Below are 22,950 nucleotides of genomic sequence, written 5' to 3'. Positions count from 1 at the left end.
ATTTCCTTCGCATTTCAAAGCGCGTTAAAAAAGGCATATGCTACTTAAGTTTAAATAAAACAGCAACAAACCTTGCAGATCAGTAAGTACAACTCTTCCATCGTATCCCGCAGTAAGCAGGTAGTACGCTCCTGGCGAAAAGCGCACACTGCGCAGGTCGCCGGAGTGTGGAGTGAAGCGCTGCAGGGCGCGAGATCCTCGCACGTCGTGGAGGGCACACGAGCCGTCGTCATGGCCGCACACCAACAGCCGGCCGCTTGGATCCACCGCTAGAGAGGCTACTGCAGACCCCTGCGTCACAAAAACAAATATTTTTGATAAATTGTTTAGCTGGAACTAGCTGGAAAACTGTATGAATCGTCGCGTTCTCTTGTCTTTGTCTACTCCCGTGGGAGATGCGTGATTTATTTTTGTACTTGTTTGTATCTAACAGCCTAAAACGGGGTATGGTCCATCATTTTGCTACGTAATCTTAAAAACTGTCGATGTTAACTATTCGGTCAATTGAATTTATTTGAGTCCCCGGAAAAACTGCTACTAAGTTACCTGTTCAAAGAAGTACCAACGTTGGCCGTATGTGATAAAAAATCAAACCCAGTTCGAGGAAGTATTGACCCTGTACAAAGTTTTACATCTTTTCATAGAAAGAGGTTTCCTCATTAATTCCCCCTTCGCAAAAATTGTAAATGAAGCGCAAGAAACACATAAACATAAAGAGCCACGATAGCTTAATAAGTACTTTTGGGATAAAATAATACGTAATATTGTGGTATACATTTATATACCCAATCTCTGGATTAAAGTAATGTAGATCATTTCGAGGTTGTGTGAGTTTCCCACCCTTTTATCGCGACCTAAAGTCTTTTCTATAGAATGATGTTGTAGTAGTAGTTAAAAGTAGTGTTATATGCCTAACACTGAAGTTGCCGCAAGAAATAAACATAACTGGAAAGAAGATAAACCTTCATAACAAATATTTTCGTAACTAGAACCTTCGTTATGCAACACAATAAAATCACGTGTTTAAATAGAACGAAATACGAAACCACGTTTAAGAAAAACTACTCCAGTTACGTCCCACTGCAATATTTTAAAAGAATAAATTGCAGTACTTATATTAATTAAGGTACGAACACTTAGTGCGAAGATTGTAAAGTGCTGTAGCCGCGCTCAATAAGCTACAGCAATTGAAAATGAATGAACACAGCTTCAACAATTTGTTAATTAAAATATTGAAGGATAACTGAAAGGCTGAAGGTACTAATAGCTATCGGGATGCGACCATGGACGGGAACACGTGTCGAAAGATCTAGACTGTCCTAATATTGACAGCCGGACTGCTATCTAAACGTTAAGTTTGTTGCTCGGAACGAAGACATTTTGCTATTATGACGAGCAGTTAACTAAAGGAATCGTAAAAAGAAATATTTATATTTCTGATAGTTTGATATAACTTCGGCCTACCCAAACCATAAATTGTGCCGTACATAAAACAATATTATAAAATTACGGATAAAACAATTAATACTAATCCGTAAACATGATTAGGGTTAACAGCTAAGAAAATGATTCCTTATTGTAGGCGAAATTAATGAGCAACAGCTTCAGCGAACAATAGAGTTTAATAAACGGGTGGTTCTATAAATCATTTTAATAATATATTATACGCGTACTATTGTACAGTAAGCAAATTATTATTTACTTTATAGTATGCTTACATGTTAAATACTCGCCTAATCCATCATAAAGTTACACGAATAACGTAATTTTGTAGGGCCGTATTGCCAACAATTGTTACATTTTAACATCAGTGAAGTGCAAACAATGTAAGCCGTTTAAAGTGGTACTAAATAGAAAAGTTAAGTTAGCATCTCTTTATTCTCCGAAGAATACATGTCGAATAAATCCATGAAAAAGTATTTTCTTCTGTTTTTCGTACATATTTTTACTTTGTTCCCCATATTTTATCTGGCACACTATCGATGAAATTTCAGCTAGCTCGTGGAAAAAGCATTGTTCGCTAAAGAATAACTTTCACTCAAAAGTCTATATTGAAAGACGAAAATAGAGGAAAAACGTTGTGAAATACAAGGCATGTATTTGTTACAGGCTAGTAACTGAACAACGTCAGTGTTGCAAGCCAATAAGTAGAGCAGTAAAAAATATGTACAAGAATTTACCGCACGACATCATTATTGCTAAAGAGATGATAATAGGCGTAATATTAATGTTAAACGTATGCGATGACACGAAACTGCACGAGTGGTGTGTATAAAATTAATAAGATTACATAATACATGCAGTAGTTATCGACATACTATGTTTGACTAAGACTTGTTTAGTTTATACTTTAGATCCTCGCAGTTTATATAACAAGAATAAATATCTAGTATCTTCCGCGGCTTCTTATTAATTTATGGTGATTGTGTGAGCCGTAATCAGAAACAAGAATTTATTTTATAATTGTTACGTAAAATTCACCCCAATTAAACAACAAATGGTACCTTCAATCTAAAATAATTGAATTCTCTTAACAATATCAGTTAACAGTAAAATCAGTAGTATACGACCCTGCAAGGTTATTTGAATTCCTTGAATCCCGCAGAACCCTGTTCGTACAATAATAATCCGTCAACATAAATAATAAATGCGACAGCCAGTATTGATGTTAATCTATTCAATGTTCTGCTCGACTCGGGTGAAACGGAGCGCGGGGTCGGAGTCTAACTTCTGACCGGCTAATAGGCGCCGTCCCAACATTCGTATACATAAATAGTTTTATATATAGCTGCCCTTTGTTATAAAGCCTGTTCTTTATATTGAAGGAAACAAAGCCCCCCTTTGAATGGTGTGTTACAGGTAACTTTACAGTTTACGCAAAGATGATAACAAATTAATTTGACTAACCAATACAACAACAGACAGTAACAATTAATATGGAGTGACTAGAAAAAAATATCCCAAAAAACAAGAGTATTTTCTCGTTGCAGTTTTCAGATTCATATCTTAAATTTTTTTGAATCAATTTTCGATTTTTAGCACGACTCTGCATATGAAACGGTAATATCAGAGCGGAAACCCACAAACACGATGTAGCCAGCATTTGAATAAATAATACAGCTCTCCGGGAATATTTGTGGAACTGGCAGGATCGCCAATCCCCTCGCGGGTCTCTTGCTTTAACGAATGGGAGGTCAGTTCCGACAGACATTCTTAGAACGGTTTATGTTTATCAAGTTATTCTAACCCTAAAGTACAATAGTTGGTTCAACACATACCTTGCTCGGATGTCCCGCTGGAGGCGATATGACGTTGACGCAGCCGCCCGTACGCAGGTCCCAGAAGCGCACAGTTTTATCCTGACTGCCAGACACGAACATCGCTCCGCCCCAGTTGTACAGCGACAAGATGTGGCCGGAGTGACCGCTTAACGCCTGCACGCAACAACACATCCGTTACTACCAATCACTTTGCTCAATCTTCCGGGAATAAATCAAATATATCCTTCACTGAAGTAGAATTGATTTAATATACTTAGAACCGAAATAGACACGGCGATCCAACTAGCGCCAGTTCATATTTATTGTTCAATAAAGATACGATTGTATACTTTTCTCATTTCACTAGAAATCTAGCTAAAGGTTTGGGAACCGTTAATCAAATTAAAACGATCGTGAGCATGACAATCGATGACGGATAACGCTGTCACTTTCACAACGGTGAAGAAATATTGAGGTATTAGCAGGGAGGCCTTATCGGTCGGTGGGATTAAACAGGGTTATTAAATGGCGCAGGACGCTGCCGGTAAATGTGTCCCCGCCGTGCCATAAGGACGACAATTCACACGGACCGAGGTAAAGCTTAGGGACGCGGGTTGAGGTAAACCCACAAGGTAGAACCAAAAACATTCGCATGGTAAAATTGTGTTGCCACATGCTGTTTCACGCAAATAAATAAAGAAGGCAGTGGTAGCCATGTTTTACTCTTTACGCGTTTAAAGTTTGGTAAGTAAATAAAAATTTTAATTAATTCTCAGAAAGCTTTTACTTCCATGAAACCACAACATTAATTCAAGTGTGTTAACAATTAAATAGATTAAAAAGTGACGTCACACACGGCACCCGAAAAAAAAAAATTGCAAAAGTACCTGTTTGTGTCTGGAAGAAGACATCTACTACAGTACAGTACTACAGTAAGATGCAATTGCTTGGTTTACAGACATTCGTCTAATTTTTTCTATAACTACCTATTGTTAGGCAATTTAAATCAATGCGATAATCGTGAATTCGGCAGAGAGTCAATGAAGGAAAACCTTTTTAGGTAAGTATTTTCGTTCAGGAGCTAAATACGTACAAAACAATTACGTGATCTATGAGTAACAATTTCTTGGAAACTTGGCGTCATCTATTTATTCAATAAGGAGACAATTTTTCCTGTGATTGTTTTGAGGAATACTAAAAGACCAATTTCAGTTCACACCTGTTATACTGTGTTTGATTCTTTTGGAAGAAGTTAAGCAGTTATATGACCCTATATATGTATACACTTGGATAACAACTAACCACACTAGACATTATTTCCTTGCATATTTTGTACTTATCTATAAGATCCCTAATTACATCTCATGCTATATCGCGCATTTCTTTTTACAATTAGATTAATAACTACTTCTTTCAATTGTTCATTACAACAAACAGTTAAAATTGCCGTATAAAAACAATTTACCGATTCATACATCTATAAAACTAGCCGTCATAGTCTAGTAACCAATTAGAAAATGAACTATAAAGATAAGCCTGAGGACTACTTCATTAATATAAATAATGTTTACACATTATAATTAATATTATTGGCTTGAAGGCTGATAAGCTGGTCCAATAATTAAAACATACAAATAAACATTATGTCATACACGACCTACTGTTTAAGTACTGAATGACTTATTTATTCTCGATTTTAGGTCATTCGTACTGGAGATATAAGTTGTTTCTTATCAAATAATGGCTGCATAGACAGCGAAACATCACATCTTGGCAACATGTCGAAAACATACAACTAGGTTGGCTCTCAAAGGACCCTCTCGTGTACGTTAATTGTACTTCGAAATATGAGCCCTTTCCCTCTAAACCAAAAGCCTGGATCTGCAAGTAAAACTTGTTTTCGCTTACATTGTATGAGTTCTTTTCAAAGAAAAAAAAACCTGTCATACTTGTTTACAACGCCATTCGCAGCGAGGTAATTCCATAAATGACCTTAAATGGCGAACCAATGTCATTGAAAACAAACAAAACGCGGTCATTCATAATACATGACAGTTACCTGGAAGGTTTTCCCTGTAGCGCAGTCGGTGACGTATATCTTGCAATCGCCCGCGCCCCCGCTCACTAACAAGCTGGTTTTGTTCGAAGTATCCTCTATGAAGCACACGTCGCGCACTGTACCGTCGTGCATTGTCAGCTCAACCTGCCGACAATTGGAGTGATTGTCACAATCTGATTGTACCACAACAGTCGGCCTAAATTGACCAGATGATATCATCATTATGATTGGGAAACATTGAGTCGTTTTCATTACAATCGAATAAAGCTGTACTTTATCATTGACAATTCACATTTATAATACTTAAAAGAAGGATTCTACTTAAAGAATTTTCCAGCAGTATCCCATTCTAATAAGCTAATATTAATAAATAAAAAAAAAAACATTTCTATTGCTTATCTGAAACGAGATCCTATCAACTTACTGGACCAGTTAATAGCCTGACCCATAATTCGGTTCAAAGATGGATCCTTTTTCTTTATTTGCCATACTATGATTGATTATTATATCCCGCGTTCTTTGGGAACATACTTATAGGAAGAGTTCGAAATTAGCTGTTCCTACATAAATATAGCAGTTATTCATAGGAAAAATACGATGTCAGTGATGTGAAATCAGACTTTTAATCAAAGCATCGATATACTATTTAAATAGAAACAGTTTCGTTTTTATCGAAGAGAAAGGTTCAAAGAAGATCAAACGTTTGATGGAAACTTCGTAATAATAAAATATCAGACGCTGAATTTACATCTTGAGACGAGAGAGCTTTTTAGTGTATTGGTAACAAAATGGCTCCGGAGTGCCTACTGTTCTAATTAACCTATTGCAATATTTACGTGGAAATGTATGAAGAAAATAAAATTAATTGATACTAGCTGACCTGCGCAACTTCGCTTGCGTCACATAAGAGAGAATGGGTCATAATTTTCCCCGTTTCTGTAACATTTTCCGATGCTTCTCCGCGCCTATAGGCCGAAGCGTGATGTTATATAGCCTAAAGCCTTCCTCGATAAATGGTCTATCTAACACTGAAATAATTTTTCAAATCGGACCAGTAGTTCCTGAGATTAGCGCGTTCAAACAAACAAACAAACTCTTCAGCTTTATAATATTAGTATAGATACATTCAGTCTCGGTAAACATGTAGTTAGATAATAACAAATTTGAAACAGCTTGAATCTCATCCATAGAAAGATGAAGTACTTGTATTGCTGTCGTTTTAAGTTCTCAACGCGGAAGAGATCAGTAGAGCCCGCACGCATTCTTGCGAAACTATTCCGATTATTGCTAAGGTTGAACGCGGAATGCGCCATAATAAAAATAATGCCCCATTTCATATTCACACATTCATGAATTTTTATTCGCCTCTATTTCTTTAGTGGTGCATTTCATTTTGCTACGTGCACGTGCGCTATTTTCAGATAGACGTAAATATTACAAATAAGGTGTGAATGAATGCTGAACATGTTCTATGTGTCCTCAGATCAAAGTATTAGAATAATAAATGTACTGATGCAAGCAATGTATGTTTAACGCTAACTGGTGATAATACGACTTACGTCATTACATGATATATTGTTGTTTCAATCAACTGAACTCACCATAGTGTAACCATTTTAACGAGAATGTAGTAATCTATGAATAGAAATAATAATTATCAGTGATAAGACCCATCGTAGAAAAGATAAGACGTTAATTTATGCCCTTATTCCACAAAATAATCAGATTAGTTGTAAAAGGGTTACTCACTCGGGCAAAATAGTTTCATTTCTATTGTATTCTGATATCAGGCCGACTGTGGCTCGTTATCCGAGGTAAAACAAAATATTTGTTCTAAGTAAAAGCGCCTTGCTTTAAATACAATGTTCTTCAATCGTCGGATTTCAGACATCTTAATTGGAGCTTTATTTAATTTGTAAGATTCATCGGATTACATAAGTTGTCCTCGACGAGAGGTCGTGATATTTAATCTCTTGGCTACACTATGTAGAATTATTGGTATAAGTATTATAAATTTATAACATCTAAATGTCTCGTTAATTTCTTTACTCCTCGAAGCATGTGCATTTAAATAATAGAAGGTATAAAGGCTATAGGATAGAGGTATTTGTATCTCGCTATGTATCACACGACACAGATAAAAATATCAACTGTTACTTCTTATAATAATCATAACAGTACAGTAAATAGTATTTCTAAGTATAACAGTTGCACATGACGACGCGTACGAGACACATTTACGTTTAATCGAAATCGACAATCGTTAAACGTTAAACGCTGACGATGCAGTGACATGGTTACGTTTCAAATAAATTGCATTTACGCCATCAATTCTCAAGCTTATGCGACATTGATGGACAGTGATGGGAAAGCTCATTATTCGCTAGCATTGGATTCGAAGTCAAACGTTGCGATTGTATCTGTAACTACAAATGACTCGAATATATTGAACTGAATTGATAAAGGTCAAAGTCGGATCAAACAGAAGCTTGTTACGGAATTGTTTTGAAACAATAACCAAAATTGCATTGTAATTCTGACTGCAAGCCTCTAGAGTTATCGAGCAAAAGCAACATTAATATTTCTTAAAGCGCAGTTGCGCCGACTACAACGATGTTGTTTTAAAATTGCATTGCAATGCAACAGCAATTTGGTAGAACGGAAAATTTTTGAAGTGGTTGAACTCATAAATTCTTGAAAAGATTGTATAAACAAGCATAATAACAAAGAATGGAGTAAGTCGACGTTAATACCTTGGAGTTATTATTCATTGGAGTCAATATGCCATTGACATAAAAGTCTAATACAAAATGGTAGAGCAGGCAAATTATTGACAGAACTGTTGTTTATTTAAGACGCATGGAGGAATTGGTGTAATGTAATTTGGTATAAACTTTATTAAATAAAATCCTCCTTGATATTACTTTCCCGCGTCAAGGTCACGAATCGGTTTTACGCACAATATCCCGCTTCTTATCCGCGCGACAATGGCCGTCATTACGAAATTTGTAGATCGGAATGCTTTCGACAGGAACGGCCTTTCATTTTTAGGTAATTTATTAGCTCTACAAGTAATTGAAACTTGAAAATTACTTTTGCTTAAACACGAGGAAAATTTTGTTCGCTGTTCTAATATAAGGAGCTCATTAAAATATCTTAAGTAAATGACATCGGTCACTAATGAGTATTTGCCCTGGCTAACCTTGACCTACATGTATACCATGTCTATTGGTGATACAACTAAAGTGCACAGTCATAAAACAAACAAGAAAAGATCTCGTATAGGTACCTACCTACTTAATATCAAGCAAGCAAATTCAACATAAAATAACAATAACCACAAATAGGTATCATGCAGTATTTATATGACAAAACAAATAAATTGATTCATCTTCAAACAGAAATGAGGTCATTTATGGCTATAAGTCCTAAACTTAAAAACTTAGACAAACACTCATCATTACCTATTCATAACATTGGCGCACTTGCCAATAGGTATTTATTAACACATCTAGCCGGATTCAATTTCCTTCAAAGTGAATCACCTTTTACGTATAATATTACCAGCGAAGATAATACAAGGCCAACTAATTGTAATAAAAACAATTAATACATCGTTAAATATAGCTATCTGTGAAACAACTCGATAACATTTGACACGGTATAAGTTCAAGTTAATTAATTTGCAAATTCTATACAAGATGTACTCTTGTACTTATTGCACAACTGGCTGGGCTTTTAATGCGCTAATTAATATAACGATACGCTTGTTTTTACTTTTATTACGTTCTTTCTGCAGAAATAGGAAAGCGGAGAAAAATACACTAATTAATAAATTGTATCCATATTTGCAGACTACTATAACAAAGTTCTACACGTGTGGAGATATTCCACAAACACTCGAATGAAACTAGAATAAATCAAGTTCATATCGACCAAAGTTACGTAATAAAGTCGCAGAACATCTTCTAAAAGGTATTCTGTGACAGTCCTATAGAGCAACGGATCGCCTTACATAGTGCCTTTTCACGTGGAAGGGAAAGAATTACGATCTCAGTGTGATATAGAACCAGACGTGCTATTGTTGACGAAAACCCTACAAATGTGTATTATAAGAACGAGGACTTTTGAAAGTAAGTACCTACCAGTTTGTTCTCAAAATAGATCGTACTGCCTATTTTGTCTTTTGATAATATTTAACTTATATTTACTATAAGCAGTAAATCAACACGCAAGGATTTTTCACGCATGATTTTTATCAACACGTAAATTTGCACCGAGTCGAGGGCTAATTACATGTTTACCTCTAGATAATATAATATGTCATTTCACTACGACTGATTACACGAGTTCAAGAACATTCCAGAAAGAGTATCATTAAGAGTCTAGTAAAACTCATTATAGCAGCATTCCTTCTACAGGCACAAATAACTTTATCAAATAGAATCCAAACTCACCTCCTGTCCTTCCAAGTTGCAAGCATTACTATTGAACCTCATCAGCTTGACGGTCTTGTCATTGGAACCAGTGGCGAGGAGGTCTCCTGCCGGACTCCAGGCAAGGCAATAGATACTGCCTTTGTGATGCTTGGTCCTCTTCAGAAGCACTGTGGGTGCTGTGGGCGCACTGCTGTCCCTGAAGAAGGTAAACCATTAGATATTTGGCTAAAGCATTAATTATCTCGTAAGGTTTAGTTTTATCTAACAGAAAAGATCATTGCAACCAGCCCGCAAGGTGGATACCAGCCCTAACGAATCCTACATATCTCAGCCATCTAGTCTAATTGAAACTTAATCCAGTGAAGACAAAACAGTACAAGAGACACAAGCACCATACTTAACGAAAACAAACGATTATGTGGTTCAATTTGCAGTAATTAGGTAGGCCTGTAATAAACTAATCTTAACTGGAAAGGGGGCTTCTGGGAATGTTCACAAACAATTTAATCATTGAGAGCGTTTTACATCACACATACGAGTATAAACAGCGACTGTGTGTTATCGAAATGGAATTAAAGTTGTGACTTAGATTAATGATAGTTTACACTTTTTGTTCTGGGAATGCCAAGGGTGCGGGACGTTGTCTTTACATATATAGTGTAAACAAATTAATTAATTAATCCAAATGATTGTTTTCTTGATACCGAAAGTATTACAATAAAATTTATTTAAGCGATAATTTTGTGATAAAACTGTATTCAAATTCCTCCTAGAACATGTTTATAAGTTAGCAAATTGATAAAGCAACAATATGATATTAGTTATTATATCTGAACGGGCATTCACCGTCATCTATAATCGCCTTCAATTAAAAAATACATTAATTTTATGATCGATCTCTCTTCTATTAATCAGCGATAGCCGATAACGATATTTCTTATATAAATTATAGTTACACCTGCTGTTTTATGGTGTAGAACCACGATATTTATGTTTAATGCATAATGCATGCGATGGCAGATGCCACAGGTAGACGCTATGACGCCTTGAAAGCAGATCATGGAATACATATTAAGTTAATAAAGAATAATTAATTAGAAATCACTACCGTTCATTTACTTGAATGATATATTGAAACCATTGATAGAGAATACGAGTACTGGGGATCTAAATAACGCTGTAACTACTGAAAAGACATTGATGAAATTTGGTTCAAAGATAGTTTATGGCCTGGATTAACACATGTTTTTGTACGCCTTTTTAAACATCATGTCGATAACGTCACGAGCAGAAGCTAGTATTTAATAAATACATAACATTAGTGTACCTCAGCCGAAACCAGTGAACAAACCTTTTCTAGTTTATGAATCTTTCGTAGATCTTTGGTCAGAAAAAAATAGTTATTTGTAGTAATTGTTTATATGTATGTTTAGTAAACTGACAAGGCACTACGGTAATTAATCACCTTGCTTTGAAGTCAAGGATAAACGCTAAGTAACGCGATTATCATCTAGTTGTTGAATGTTGTCATCCTTTTAAGACATCAAATAGTTTGGATAAATATACCGCGGCTATTATAAGTAATCATGTAACAACACATTCTTATTGCTTATAATAACATGTGCAATTTACATTATCTAGAAGGTATTGTAGGAAATCTCCGTAATTCAATTCACGATCCAACGACGTAATATACGTTTTGTAACACGTAGATATTTGAATGAGTTAAAAGAGCTTTATGGCAGTGTCATCACTTGTTTAAACTCCCCCCATTGTTGTGACAAATGGTTCTTTGAACCCTTTTCGTTATAACCGAGGGTGTGCAATACCAAGTCTTTCAAATGACTCGTGCCTATGTACACACAAGTAAATTACATATACAATGCTACTGCGCCGTAACGTCGCGGAGAATTTGTCAGAATTATCGTGGACCAGCAAATTGTTAAGCAATCTATCTATTGCTACAAATACACGACTGTCATAATAGAGGAAGTCTTTTGAATAGTATGTTCTAACACTGATTACTGACAGTTAAAAAAAGTATGTCTATTTGAGCTGTATTGTAAAAAAATGCCACTTTTATTGCTTAAGCCTACACGTATTTAGTATATAACGGGCTGTTATAATACAATGGATATGGTTGATAGCTGGTATTGAATTCTATCGCTAAGATAAATGTGCTGATATTTCACATACGCCAATCCTTTATCAGCGTGGTTTAACAAAGCATGAACGTATTACAGTGTAAGCACTGAGCTAAATACCGCAGTACAATTTCCACCTCCAACCGGACCTTATTTCATAAAGTACAATATAGCATCATTGTTATTATAATGTGCCGGGTGAGGAACAAAAGCAGTTATTAACGACCATTGTATTGCGGTTAAAACGATCACTTTAGTACTTTTTGTCACACCTACGTACAGCGAAGTCGTTATTTATATCATGAAAAACACGTGTCGATGTGACAGATGTATTGTAATTTATATAATTGTTGTCACTAATGATTCTTCCAACTTTAATAGATGCACAACTTATGTATATTTATACGAACAATACATCATAGTTATTATTGTACAGTATAACTCCCCAGATTTACATCTAAAAACAAGAGTATCACATATTTTCCAACCGTCACTTGTCAACGAACTTTATTGACACATTCTAAGCAGAGAAACTCTTCAAAATGTAGATAAACTCGCTTTCCAATGTATAACATCTCAAACTTAAAGGGTCATCGCATGATCACGCAATGTTACACATAAAGTATCGGTTTTAAAAATCACACAAGTTGGACACACTTTAATGGGGCTTTCACCGTTACGTTGGTCAGGCCAACGGGAAGTTCAGTGTAAATAGTTACGTGTTACACTTAACTGACGATGTGGTTTAGGTTTTAGTGCCGCCCTACATCCCCTTACTTGTTTATTTGTGTTACAACACCATTAACATAAATCAATCCGAAACTCAACTCTTCGGAAAATTATAAAGATGCAGTAGGGAAACTAAAATGAACAAAACTATTCGCGTTTAAATTTAAATATTGAAATTAAAAGCCGGAAATTATATAAAGGGAACTATTTAACTATCTAATTGGCCCCATTCGAAATGGATCTTCATATTCGGAACAACAAATGTATATGGCAAATTACCAATCCGATGTCAAATAATGCGTTGTTGATAAAATTAAATGAACCATACTCCTCAATTTGTGAGGGTCATTTATGTGTGGGCACTGTGTACCACGAGATACTGATCGCATTACATGTAATACACCTACAGTTGCTGTGTCACTCAATTTAATGTAGCTACATTTCCAAATTTGCAATGACTGACGAAGTACCCGCAATGATGGCGAGTGTGAGTATTATAGTGAACACGACGTAATCTCTGAAAGTATTTCATAAGCGCCATATTTACGAGAACCACGTACCGCCCACAAGCCAAACTTTCTCGCGCATACTTCTATGTGTGTTTGAACAAAACTTCTAAATTTCACAGATAATGCGACATCATCGTGCACATAACATCATGTCTGCAGCTCTACATTAAGCTATAAAATTAATTTATATCCGCGGAAACTAGTGCAATATGCAAAATAATATACATATATTTTTTAAACGTTACGAATCGGGAAATTATACAATATTATTAACATGTGATGCAATAATGCATAAATAATTTCCTTTCTATTCGCTGATTATGTTATAATCAATCGGTATTGTGTATGGAACTAGATTACATTATAATAAAAAAGATGTTGTGTTAAATAATATCATCAGGAAGAGGTGATTTTATTACCATATAAACTTTCGGAATTAGGTGACATCGATAATAGAGAATGCAGTAGAAAGGAGAATGCTCAAAATGTATGGGAAAAAAACCCAGGCCGTACACAAACGGTGTGTAACTCAGAATTTTAGTGATACTGAGTGATTCAATTTCAGATATTCGCCTCTATCAAATTCGATGGCTAAATACTATTTTTTGCTATTTTCTACTATTTAAAAGGTGAATTTAAACAATAAATATTTTTCAAACATTCATCACAATGATTATTTTTTGTATCGAAACCGCACTACGGGCGCCAGCTAGTAGTGTGGGCGGGTATATCTTTTTTATATTCATGCTAAAAAATATTGAAAATATATTAAAAACCCCTACTGAAAAGTAATAGCAATATAATATGTTTAGCCATTGAATTTGATAGAGGTAAATATCTGGGATTAATTACACAGTATTACTTATTTCTCCCATTGCTCCCATGCTGGATTGAGAGCGAAAAAAAAACATAGAAGGTGCCAGCTGCATTTCTTCCCGTGCATACTGCAAAAGTCAGTAGAGGGATGGAAGGGTTTGGTGGAAGCACCAAACCCTTCCATCCCTCTCGCCTATAGCCTATGAAGATAGGCTATAGGCTAGCAATCTACCACCATGTCAACACTTTTCTACCTTATAATTATAATAGCCCTCCAATTGTCTGCCAACCCGCATTAGACCAGTGTGGTGGACTAAGGCTTTATCCCCCTCTTTGTTAAGAGGGGAGGCTCGTGCCCCTCGGTGGGGACACATATGAACTGGCGATGATGACTCATTTTTCAAAAATATATTTTTTAATATTTTTAATTTGTAACTCAGTTACATACCTATATTAAAAATGTGTGACTCAAAAAAGATTAAACATTTATATAGGTAACTTATTTAAAAAATATAAAAATATATTGAAAACCCCTACTGAAAAGTTATAGCAAAATAGTATGTTCAGCCATCGAATTTGATAGAGGTAAACATTGGGAATTCAATTACACAGTATAACTAATTTTTTGAGTTACATAACTTTTGTGTACAGCTTGGGTTTTTTTTGAGCATTCTCCTTTACATTATCATATTATTAAGAATATCATATAACATCGGATTAGGACATCCGATCTAATAGGATTAATGCGAAATCAAGAGATACTTTGTATATAAAGTTTGCGTGGGGTCATCGACTTGTCGTCGGGCACTTAGTCATCGCTTTCGCGCCGCAAGTGAGTACAGTGACAGCCTTATATCGCTTGTCATGATCGAGACATGAATCGCAACAAGCTTCAAAGAATGGGAATAACTCGTTTATAAATGTCCGGCATTGTATCATATTTCTGATGGTAACTATGGATGAAGGTCGTCATCCGGTCTGTGTACCTGCTGTTTTCCGATACATTTAAATACGTATTGTACAACAAACGTATCAGCAAATACTGGTAAACGATTTCCATAGAATAATACTGCCGCCGTATTACCTACGTAATTAAATTAGTTAATACAACGTTAATCTCCAGAGTAATCAAGCTGCTTCCAGGAGTATAGGCATAACCTTAATAACATAATTTATAAAGCCAATATTGCATGATTTCAGGTACTGCAACGGCTGTTCAATCGTAACCTAATTAAACAGTACGTGCCATACAAATATCGGAGGGCCGCAAGAATGTCAGTGAGGTCAACATGAAGTGCCATCTTTGTTCTCGTTGGCGGTTCAACAATGTATTCATTCAATCTCTGGCCGGAGTCAACCACAACATTGTAACCTCAAGACAGTGAAGTGATATAACGACATTTTCGCGTAACGCTAAAAGCCTTGACATTTCATAATGTTATTGTTATGGATTTTGTCACAGAACGCGCGGTAGACACGTTATAGTCAATGCGTCGGCCAATATGCGTTATTATATAAAACATAAATTGGATAGCATTATGTAAAAATACGTTCAATGGGTAACGCGTGTAGTGTGGATAATTTGCTTCTATTCGCCGGGGGCAAAAGACGCGTTTCGTAACAGAAACACGGTTTTAAAAATCGAGTAGATACAAAACCCATTTTAAGTTCGTATAAAGATCATTAATCTAATCTTAGCTATACGATCTAAAGATTATATTTATAATCCACTCCTCAACTATGATCGGTTGATGCCTAGTATAGATCAATCATTCTTCAATATTTTGTAATAAACAAAGAAAGAAGTAGCAAAACGTGATATAATAATATCTTATATAAAAGCTACATAATTGCCACTTATTAGCATTGTAACATAAATATACTAGATACCAAAATCAATCAAGTTGAATCGATAGATTTGTAGAGAAGCAATCTTTATAACCATGACATTTACAACGAGTCTATCGTAATAGTTGTAAATAAACAGCTGTATACGAGTAACTCTAAGAGAAGCTATTTTAAGTAATGGCCAGTGAATTGGGGAAGGTCGGACAACAGCCGGTTGAAGAAAGTCCACGGTCACCTCCTTGCGTGACGCCCGATACGGAAATTCAAGTTGCTTACGATAAAACATTTCGCGTTAACAAGCCTTTACTCTTCATAATATTATGGATTACGAAGTTTATATTAAGATTATCCTATTATAGCGACTGTACGTTTTGCTGAAATCTGATAATAGATGTATGAAGCCCAACTAACTATAGGAATTTTGAGAAAAGCTAACTACATATAATCTGAACGATTTTTCCAGTGTAGTTCCACAAAAACACACCTCTAACGTAGAATAAACGAGTCTGAAAATAATCTCACCCATTTGACATATTTTCGAAAACACACTGCATGTTAATAACGTATCATAACATCCCCCTTGATCTTTTATATGTGAAATTACAATCGTAACACGGAAAACTCATTAAAACGGCAATGAAAATAGACACAGGGGACAATTTACATACTGATCCTTGAATACTAAACAACACTTTGAACCATGTCTATTTACGGACGAGTATATTTCACAAGCTGTTAATTTAAAGTAATAGATTAATACGTACAACGTCGATGTTCGTTAACGATTGTCTAGAAGAACAATAACTATTAACTGCAAGAATGTTTTAAACGATCTTCTCGTGACCTTTAGCCAACCATAAACATTAATATGATTGGAATCAGTAGAATCTTTGTCATCTCGATCCGAACTTGCACAATTGGTAATCAGAGGGAAGAGGTACGATAACATACGTGAACCAATGAATACGAGTCTAGTTTGTGTAAATATGATGATTTTAAACTTACTTGACATCTTCAATTTTGGGGTAGGAGCATATCCTAAGCGTTTTCGTATTGGAGCCTACTGCGTAGAGCTTGCCGTTAGGGTGGAACTCCGCGCATCGCACTGCTTGAAGGTCTTCCAGTACTGTGACGGGTTTAAAGGTGGGCCTGGAACCATTGACTTCGGGACCCACGCCCACACTACTCGGAGTCGACAGCGGGACACCCTGAAGACCGCCATTCCTGTTTTGTGCCTGTAACAAATTACACAAACTTAGAAACACGCAAAACGATCAACATAATATTTTTGAAGCCTTAATATAATTAGACAGCCGAAAAATTGGTTTTCCTGAAGTTCACTTAAGCGAGCGACAACTTTGACAAGTGAGCACGTAAATTTCTTTTAAATATATTTTTGGTGAATCGTTCTTGCAATGATTTTCGCATGAATTTTATAAGCCGAGAATAATAAAAGAACACATTGAATGTAATCACTGCCGTTATGTGTTTGTGCGTTCAATATGATGCTCAGTAATCTGGAACAGGAAATTAGAAAGGAACCAATGAAAACATAAATTTTCACGCACCGATAACAATATGCTCGAGTTTCACATATTCGGATGTTTGCAAGAATGTATGTATGTATCTTAAACAAAACGCGACACCGAATGTGGCTCGTTATGTTTACCAATATTTTAGATTCGGAATAATCATAGTTTTGATTGGTAGATAAAATGTTTTTTTTAGTAGCATGCACATATCGCTAGCGTTAGTGTTTGAGTGATTTTCATGTTTTTCTATTAAACCTTCAAACTTTACTCAGACACTATTAGCTTGTTGCTGTAAAATATATGCTAGAAACTTTGAATAGCATCAATCGTTTTTCTTACGGAGCAGTAGTTTGGAAGGTTTAAGAACTAGAGCAACAGAGCGTGGTTCACAGCGCCGACCTCATCTTGGTGAAACCAGTGTAACCTTGTTTGTTGCAATCTCAGATCGGCGATAGCGTCTGCGACGGTGACGCACATTCCTCGTCGTGCCAAGATCATGACGCAGACATTCGTCCACACATAACGTACACATATACTCGTAGAATGCCGTTTGTAATTGGTACGATACCATAAGCAGAAATTCAACGAGCCTTTGCGCCGCTAATTGTACGTAAACATGGGTCATGCGTTAACTTCGACAAACGACATTGATTCTTGGGTTAATAAGTCAAATTGTACAAAACCAGTTTTATGTGTGTTATGCCACGGTATAATAATAGAAATGATTGGACAATGAACGGTAATTTTAAACCACCTCAGAAGGTTATAGAAAGCGCACGCGAAATATGAATTGTTTAAGGAGTACAATAAACTGTTCAACTTTGATATAAAATGATCAAGCAAGTGAAGACTGCTTAGCATAACATGATGGTAACTGGATCAAGTTGCATTGTGTGGATAGATGGCAGGTCGCGAGATGTAAGGCGGCCTAGTAAAACCAGTTTACTGACATGCGTCTGAACCACCTGCCTGACCGATAACAAAAGTTATGCACTCATTACACGATGGGTGATGTTGACGATCAAATATTTATAATGTTCACACTCATTCTAACCAGTCCTTTCAAGGAATTTATTCATATTTTTTTGCAGTTAAAGAAAGTATGCTTTGCATGCATTGGAATCATAACTAACTTGTCCTAAGCATGGTATTTCTTTAAGTAGTATGACAATTTTGTTTGTATTTATGTGGTCGTTTAATGTAAATAAATACAATTCAAAAGTATAAAAATGATATCAGAGGCTAAGTATAAATCCGAAGTCACGCCGTCAAGACACGCATTTGAATCTTGTTTGTGACGGTTTGAATCAAGTAATTGGTGTATCTTTTCGTTTCATTGTTGTAGAGTTCACCGCGATCGCGTTTTAATAGAAAGTGTATTTTACCGCATTTTTGTATAGACATATTTTATTAACGCCTCTAAACTAGATTAAGATTTATAACAGGTATAGCTCTAAATGGATTAAACTTAGACTATTCAGAAATTTTATAGAATAATTACGTAATCTACCGTCGTCTTGTTGTAACTTTACTAATGGTTAATTATAATTCCGTCCGAAATTATGAACCTATAAAATGGTATCCCAAGCATCTGTAATTACGACTGTCTTGTGTAGACACTAAAATTTTGCGTTTAATTCTTAATTATAAACGAGATACTTTCATTGGATTATAGAAAGCGTAAAAACTCAAGCCATAGACCAATAAAAAGTTAGCGTAACTCTGTTTTTATATAGAGGCAAGATTAATAGCTGCATTGTCGTCATGATTACGTACTCATGCCATGCTGTTTTATATACACGATAATGACTTCCATTTGGAAATCTGGTATACTGAATAAATACCAGTTGTATCACTGTTAGAACATCGTTACGCAATAAATGTATTTTACGATTTCCGTATTATCAGTCGAGTTAAATAAGCTGTGGTATTATAAAATATTTGCAATTAAAATTTAGAGAAAATGTTGACTGATTAATATCAGTATACATACATAATGATTATGCAAAAAATTACATAAATTTTAGTGTCTTTCTATTAACTTGTTGACATTATTATGTAACGGTCAAAATGCATTTTATATAATTATATGCCTGTTCCATATTTATTTGTAACATACAAGATTCATTATGTTAATAGTAATAATGTATGCTTAAGCGCCATATCAATTCAAATCGAATGACGATGACGATTGCAACTTAGAGCGCAAACGACAAGTAATCGTACTACATGAATACCGCGTAAAGTATAAACTTAGAGAACCAGTCTGGAAATAAAGAAACAAAGAAAAGACTAACAAATACAAATGGGCCGTTCCCAAGCCTATGATACTTCCAAGCATGTATGTGTACGACTGCACTCGTACTTGTAGTAAACAAGAACTGGGCCATCATTACAACTACGTGATAAAAAACATAACTTGTTACATCTTACGTAATTAGAACCATCATTTCAAAACGGACTTAATGAAACACTCATTGTCCTACAATAAAATTCACACTCGCATTGCAAAAAGCATTCAAGTAATAGGTAAAAACTTGTTCTGGTAACCAGATAACCCAAATTCGCATGAGTACGTATAAAATTGATATTGAAGTATACAAGCCACGATACATGTGTGTAGGCTCACGTAAAAAAACAAGTATTGAACATCCGTTACACACGCAGGACGGTGCGTTGCGGTTCAACGGAGCTGAACGGGCACTGACGAGGCGTCGATGCTTCATTCCCATTCCCATAACACTCGGCCGACGAACAGTAACACCATGTCTTTGAATCATTATAAGTCCCAACACGTTCGCTAAAGCACCACAAATATACAAATTACTCACTTCGCTTAGCATCAACAAGATAATCATGTAGATTTAAGAGCTTAGAAAGTGCGCATAAATACATATCAAACAGCGGTTACAGTTAAACACTATGGTTAATTAAATTCTATGTCGTTGATGCTATTCTAGCAAACTCAATTGCCCTTTTGAAGTCAAACAACGATGCAACTGTCAACGATAGAAAGTTAGTTCAATTACCTGAAAGGCAGAGATCCGTTTGGGCGGCAGTAACTGCGGTGGTCTATCGACTAAATTCTCCATGGAATGTCTCGTAAGGAATCCTTGCTTTTGAAACGCATTGTTTGTTTTATATGAGGTGCGGTTAAATTTTGTAGCTGGAGCGACAATACGGTTGCCGTTCTCGTCATCGTCTTCCCACTCCGTAACCACATCCGTGCGCACATCTTCCAGAGAGCGGGAACGACTGCACGGGCACGCAGCCGATGGGGACGGATTGGGATTCCTCAGTTGACGAGGACGATCTCTAACTCCATACAAGTCACCATGAACGCCAGGCGTAGGCGCACCAGTGGAGCGATAACTCGGTGACAAGAAGTAGTAATCCCGCGACTTATTGCTGTATGCACTCATACCGGAGAAATCAGAGTATGTAGACCCCTTAGACGAGGATGTTTTAAAATTCCTCAAATCCATCGGGTCCGGCGGCCGAAAATAAAAATTGGGTTGCGCCTGTCGGGAAAGCGGCGGCCACGGTCTGAACGGTGCGTCGATATAATGTGCCGGTTTGGACTTCATGTCAGATCGCGATAGATCATCCGAGCGCGGCGGTGTCGGTTCCGTGCGGATGTGGTCGAGGAAACTGCGCTACTGTTGTCACGGGCGGCGAGCGGCCTGCGCCGGCCCACCACCGGTGTTGCACCATCGTCGACGCACGTTAGACAGAGACGAGAACAGAGAGAAAGGCGCGCTAGCGTTCCGCTCGATCCGTTGAATGCGAATACAAGTGAAAGGGGTAGCCCATGCGCGGTCAACGAGCGTCGAGCGCACTCAGGTATTGCTCGCGAGCACACCTACTAGATATCTCTTCGCGTATACACTCGTAAAATGCAGAACTTTATAACGCTGCGTACACTATTGTCACTAGCGCTCGTCTTCTTGAGATCTAAGTGAGCACTCATTATTCTAGGTCCGACTTTCTCGCATTGATGTACGTTTCTAGTTTTGCATATCTACCGTATTTGAATAATGGTTAATAGCCTTAGCGTTATACTTGACGTAATCAGACCACCATATTTGGCCTTAAATACAAATCTTATTGATGTGTGATATTATGTAATATTAGAATATTGATCACGGAATTGCATTTAGAGCATGTGAGTTATTAGTTACGACACCATCGCCTTTGAGAATTGTTTTCAAACGCAACTTTTAGAAAGAGCGTATAATTCTTCACGCGCGCATGCAACTTTCGCTTCTTTCTTACGCCTGACTAGGTATTAAAAAGCATGGTAAGAAAAAATATTTCGTAATGTTTGATCAGTAATGACGAGTTACCTATCTATCGATAGATCAGGAGGAGGCTACACACGCGGACCGATACAATAAATCATACTTATAATGTAAATGCTCACATCACCCACGCCAAGTCTAGAAATAACGTAGGAAAATTCAAACATTTAATTAGTCACCTTATTTGTAATGAAGGAACTCAAGGCTGTGCCTTATAAAGATCATAATAATAAACAAATTTATGTCAGAAGAAACTCATCATAATCTTAATTTCAACCTACGCGTGAAAAACGAATAAGTAATTAGGTTCATATTTAGGGACGATACGACGAAGACGATTATAATTAATATAACGTGTAAACAATAAACTAATTGATGATATTCATTATGATAATGTATTACAAAAACGATAAATGGAATGTCTCGGACGCGATCAGTCCTTATATGTAAACCTTGTTTAGATTTTCCCTCTACTATTTGTTATGAGGGACATAATAATATTCGACTTGTACGAGAACGACATACTACTCGTTACAATAAATCTTGCCATTGAACCACGCCAGGAAAAAAGAATAACGCATGTACAAGTACGTACGCCAGTCAATCAAAGAACAATTGTAGGAACGACTTGATTCAAAAACACAATAAATCATTCACTATAAAAAGTTTGCCGTGAATATGAACAAGTGTATCGAGATCTCGCACTAACTGTAACACTTTTTTAGTTTAGCTACTAAGTACTAATACAGCCCTGATTAACAAAACAATAACCAGCGATAAAGATTTTATCTATTACGAGATTGCGTAAACTTAATAATATTTATGTTACACAAGCAGTGTCTGGAGCCCATGACTTCACAGTGAGTCACAAAGTTTTGTGTAAGGAAACACTGACACAATTGCCGATACAAACATACTTTTTAACTGATTCATCCCTAGTTGCCGACGTCTTCGCCTCGCGATCAATTGAAATTTATTGACTGATTAACTAGAAACTTGTCTCGGGTCAAACTGCGTATTTACGAGAGGATCCAGTTACAGTTAAATTGAAATTCATTAAGTTGGTACATGGTTACAGCGGTTACGTTTGTGTACACATCGAATTTGTCTACAGCGCCTCTTTAGAAACTTTGGTACTGACATTATTTATAGACTAGCTTATCAAGAACGTTACGTTATAAAGCAGATAAGTAAATTGTTCTAATCCGATTACAAGTTAATGGATTTCTACAAATTCTATGTAGAACGAAAAGTTTCATTATATTTATACGATTTGTGCTGGCATGCGAAATTAATAATGTTATGCGTGATTA

The 22,950-nt window shown here is 36.2% G+C and overlaps 1 protein-coding gene across 4 annotated transcripts in view; it reads right to left on the bottom strand.

Annotated features, from left to right (window-relative positions):
- LOC142986725 (WD repeat-containing protein 47) overlaps window positions 1-22,950 on the bottom strand; it is a 39,392-nt gene that overhangs the window by 2,530 nt on the left and 13,912 nt on the right. For 3 of the 4 annotated variants that reach the window (XM_076135333.1, XM_076135334.1, XM_076135335.1), the window contains 5 exons: window positions 16,810-17,039; window positions 9,777-9,954; window positions 5,320-5,463; window positions 3,279-3,434; window positions 72-291 (listed from right to left, as the gene is read on the bottom strand). In XM_076135333.1, coding sequence (XP_075991448.1) covers window positions 72-291; window positions 3,279-3,434; window positions 5,320-5,463; window positions 9,777-9,954; window positions 16,810-17,039 — 928 coding nt within the window. Of the gene's footprint in view, window positions 1-71; window positions 292-3,278; window positions 3,435-5,319; window positions 5,464-9,776; window positions 9,955-16,809; window positions 17,040-20,365; window positions 21,063-22,950 lie in introns of those variants that run through there. The other variant, XM_076135337.1, reaches the window with a different exon arrangement.

The sequence above is a fragment of the Anticarsia gemmatalis genome, chromosome Z (assembly GCF_050436995.1).
Source record: "Anticarsia gemmatalis isolate Benzon Research Colony breed Stoneville strain chromosome Z, ilAntGemm2 primary, whole genome shotgun sequence".
Taxonomy (NCBI): domain Eukaryota; kingdom Metazoa; phylum Arthropoda; class Insecta; order Lepidoptera; family Erebidae; genus Anticarsia; species Anticarsia gemmatalis.
The sequence above is the reverse complement of the archived record's forward strand: the minus strand, read 5'-3'. Positions and strand labels throughout refer to the sequence as shown.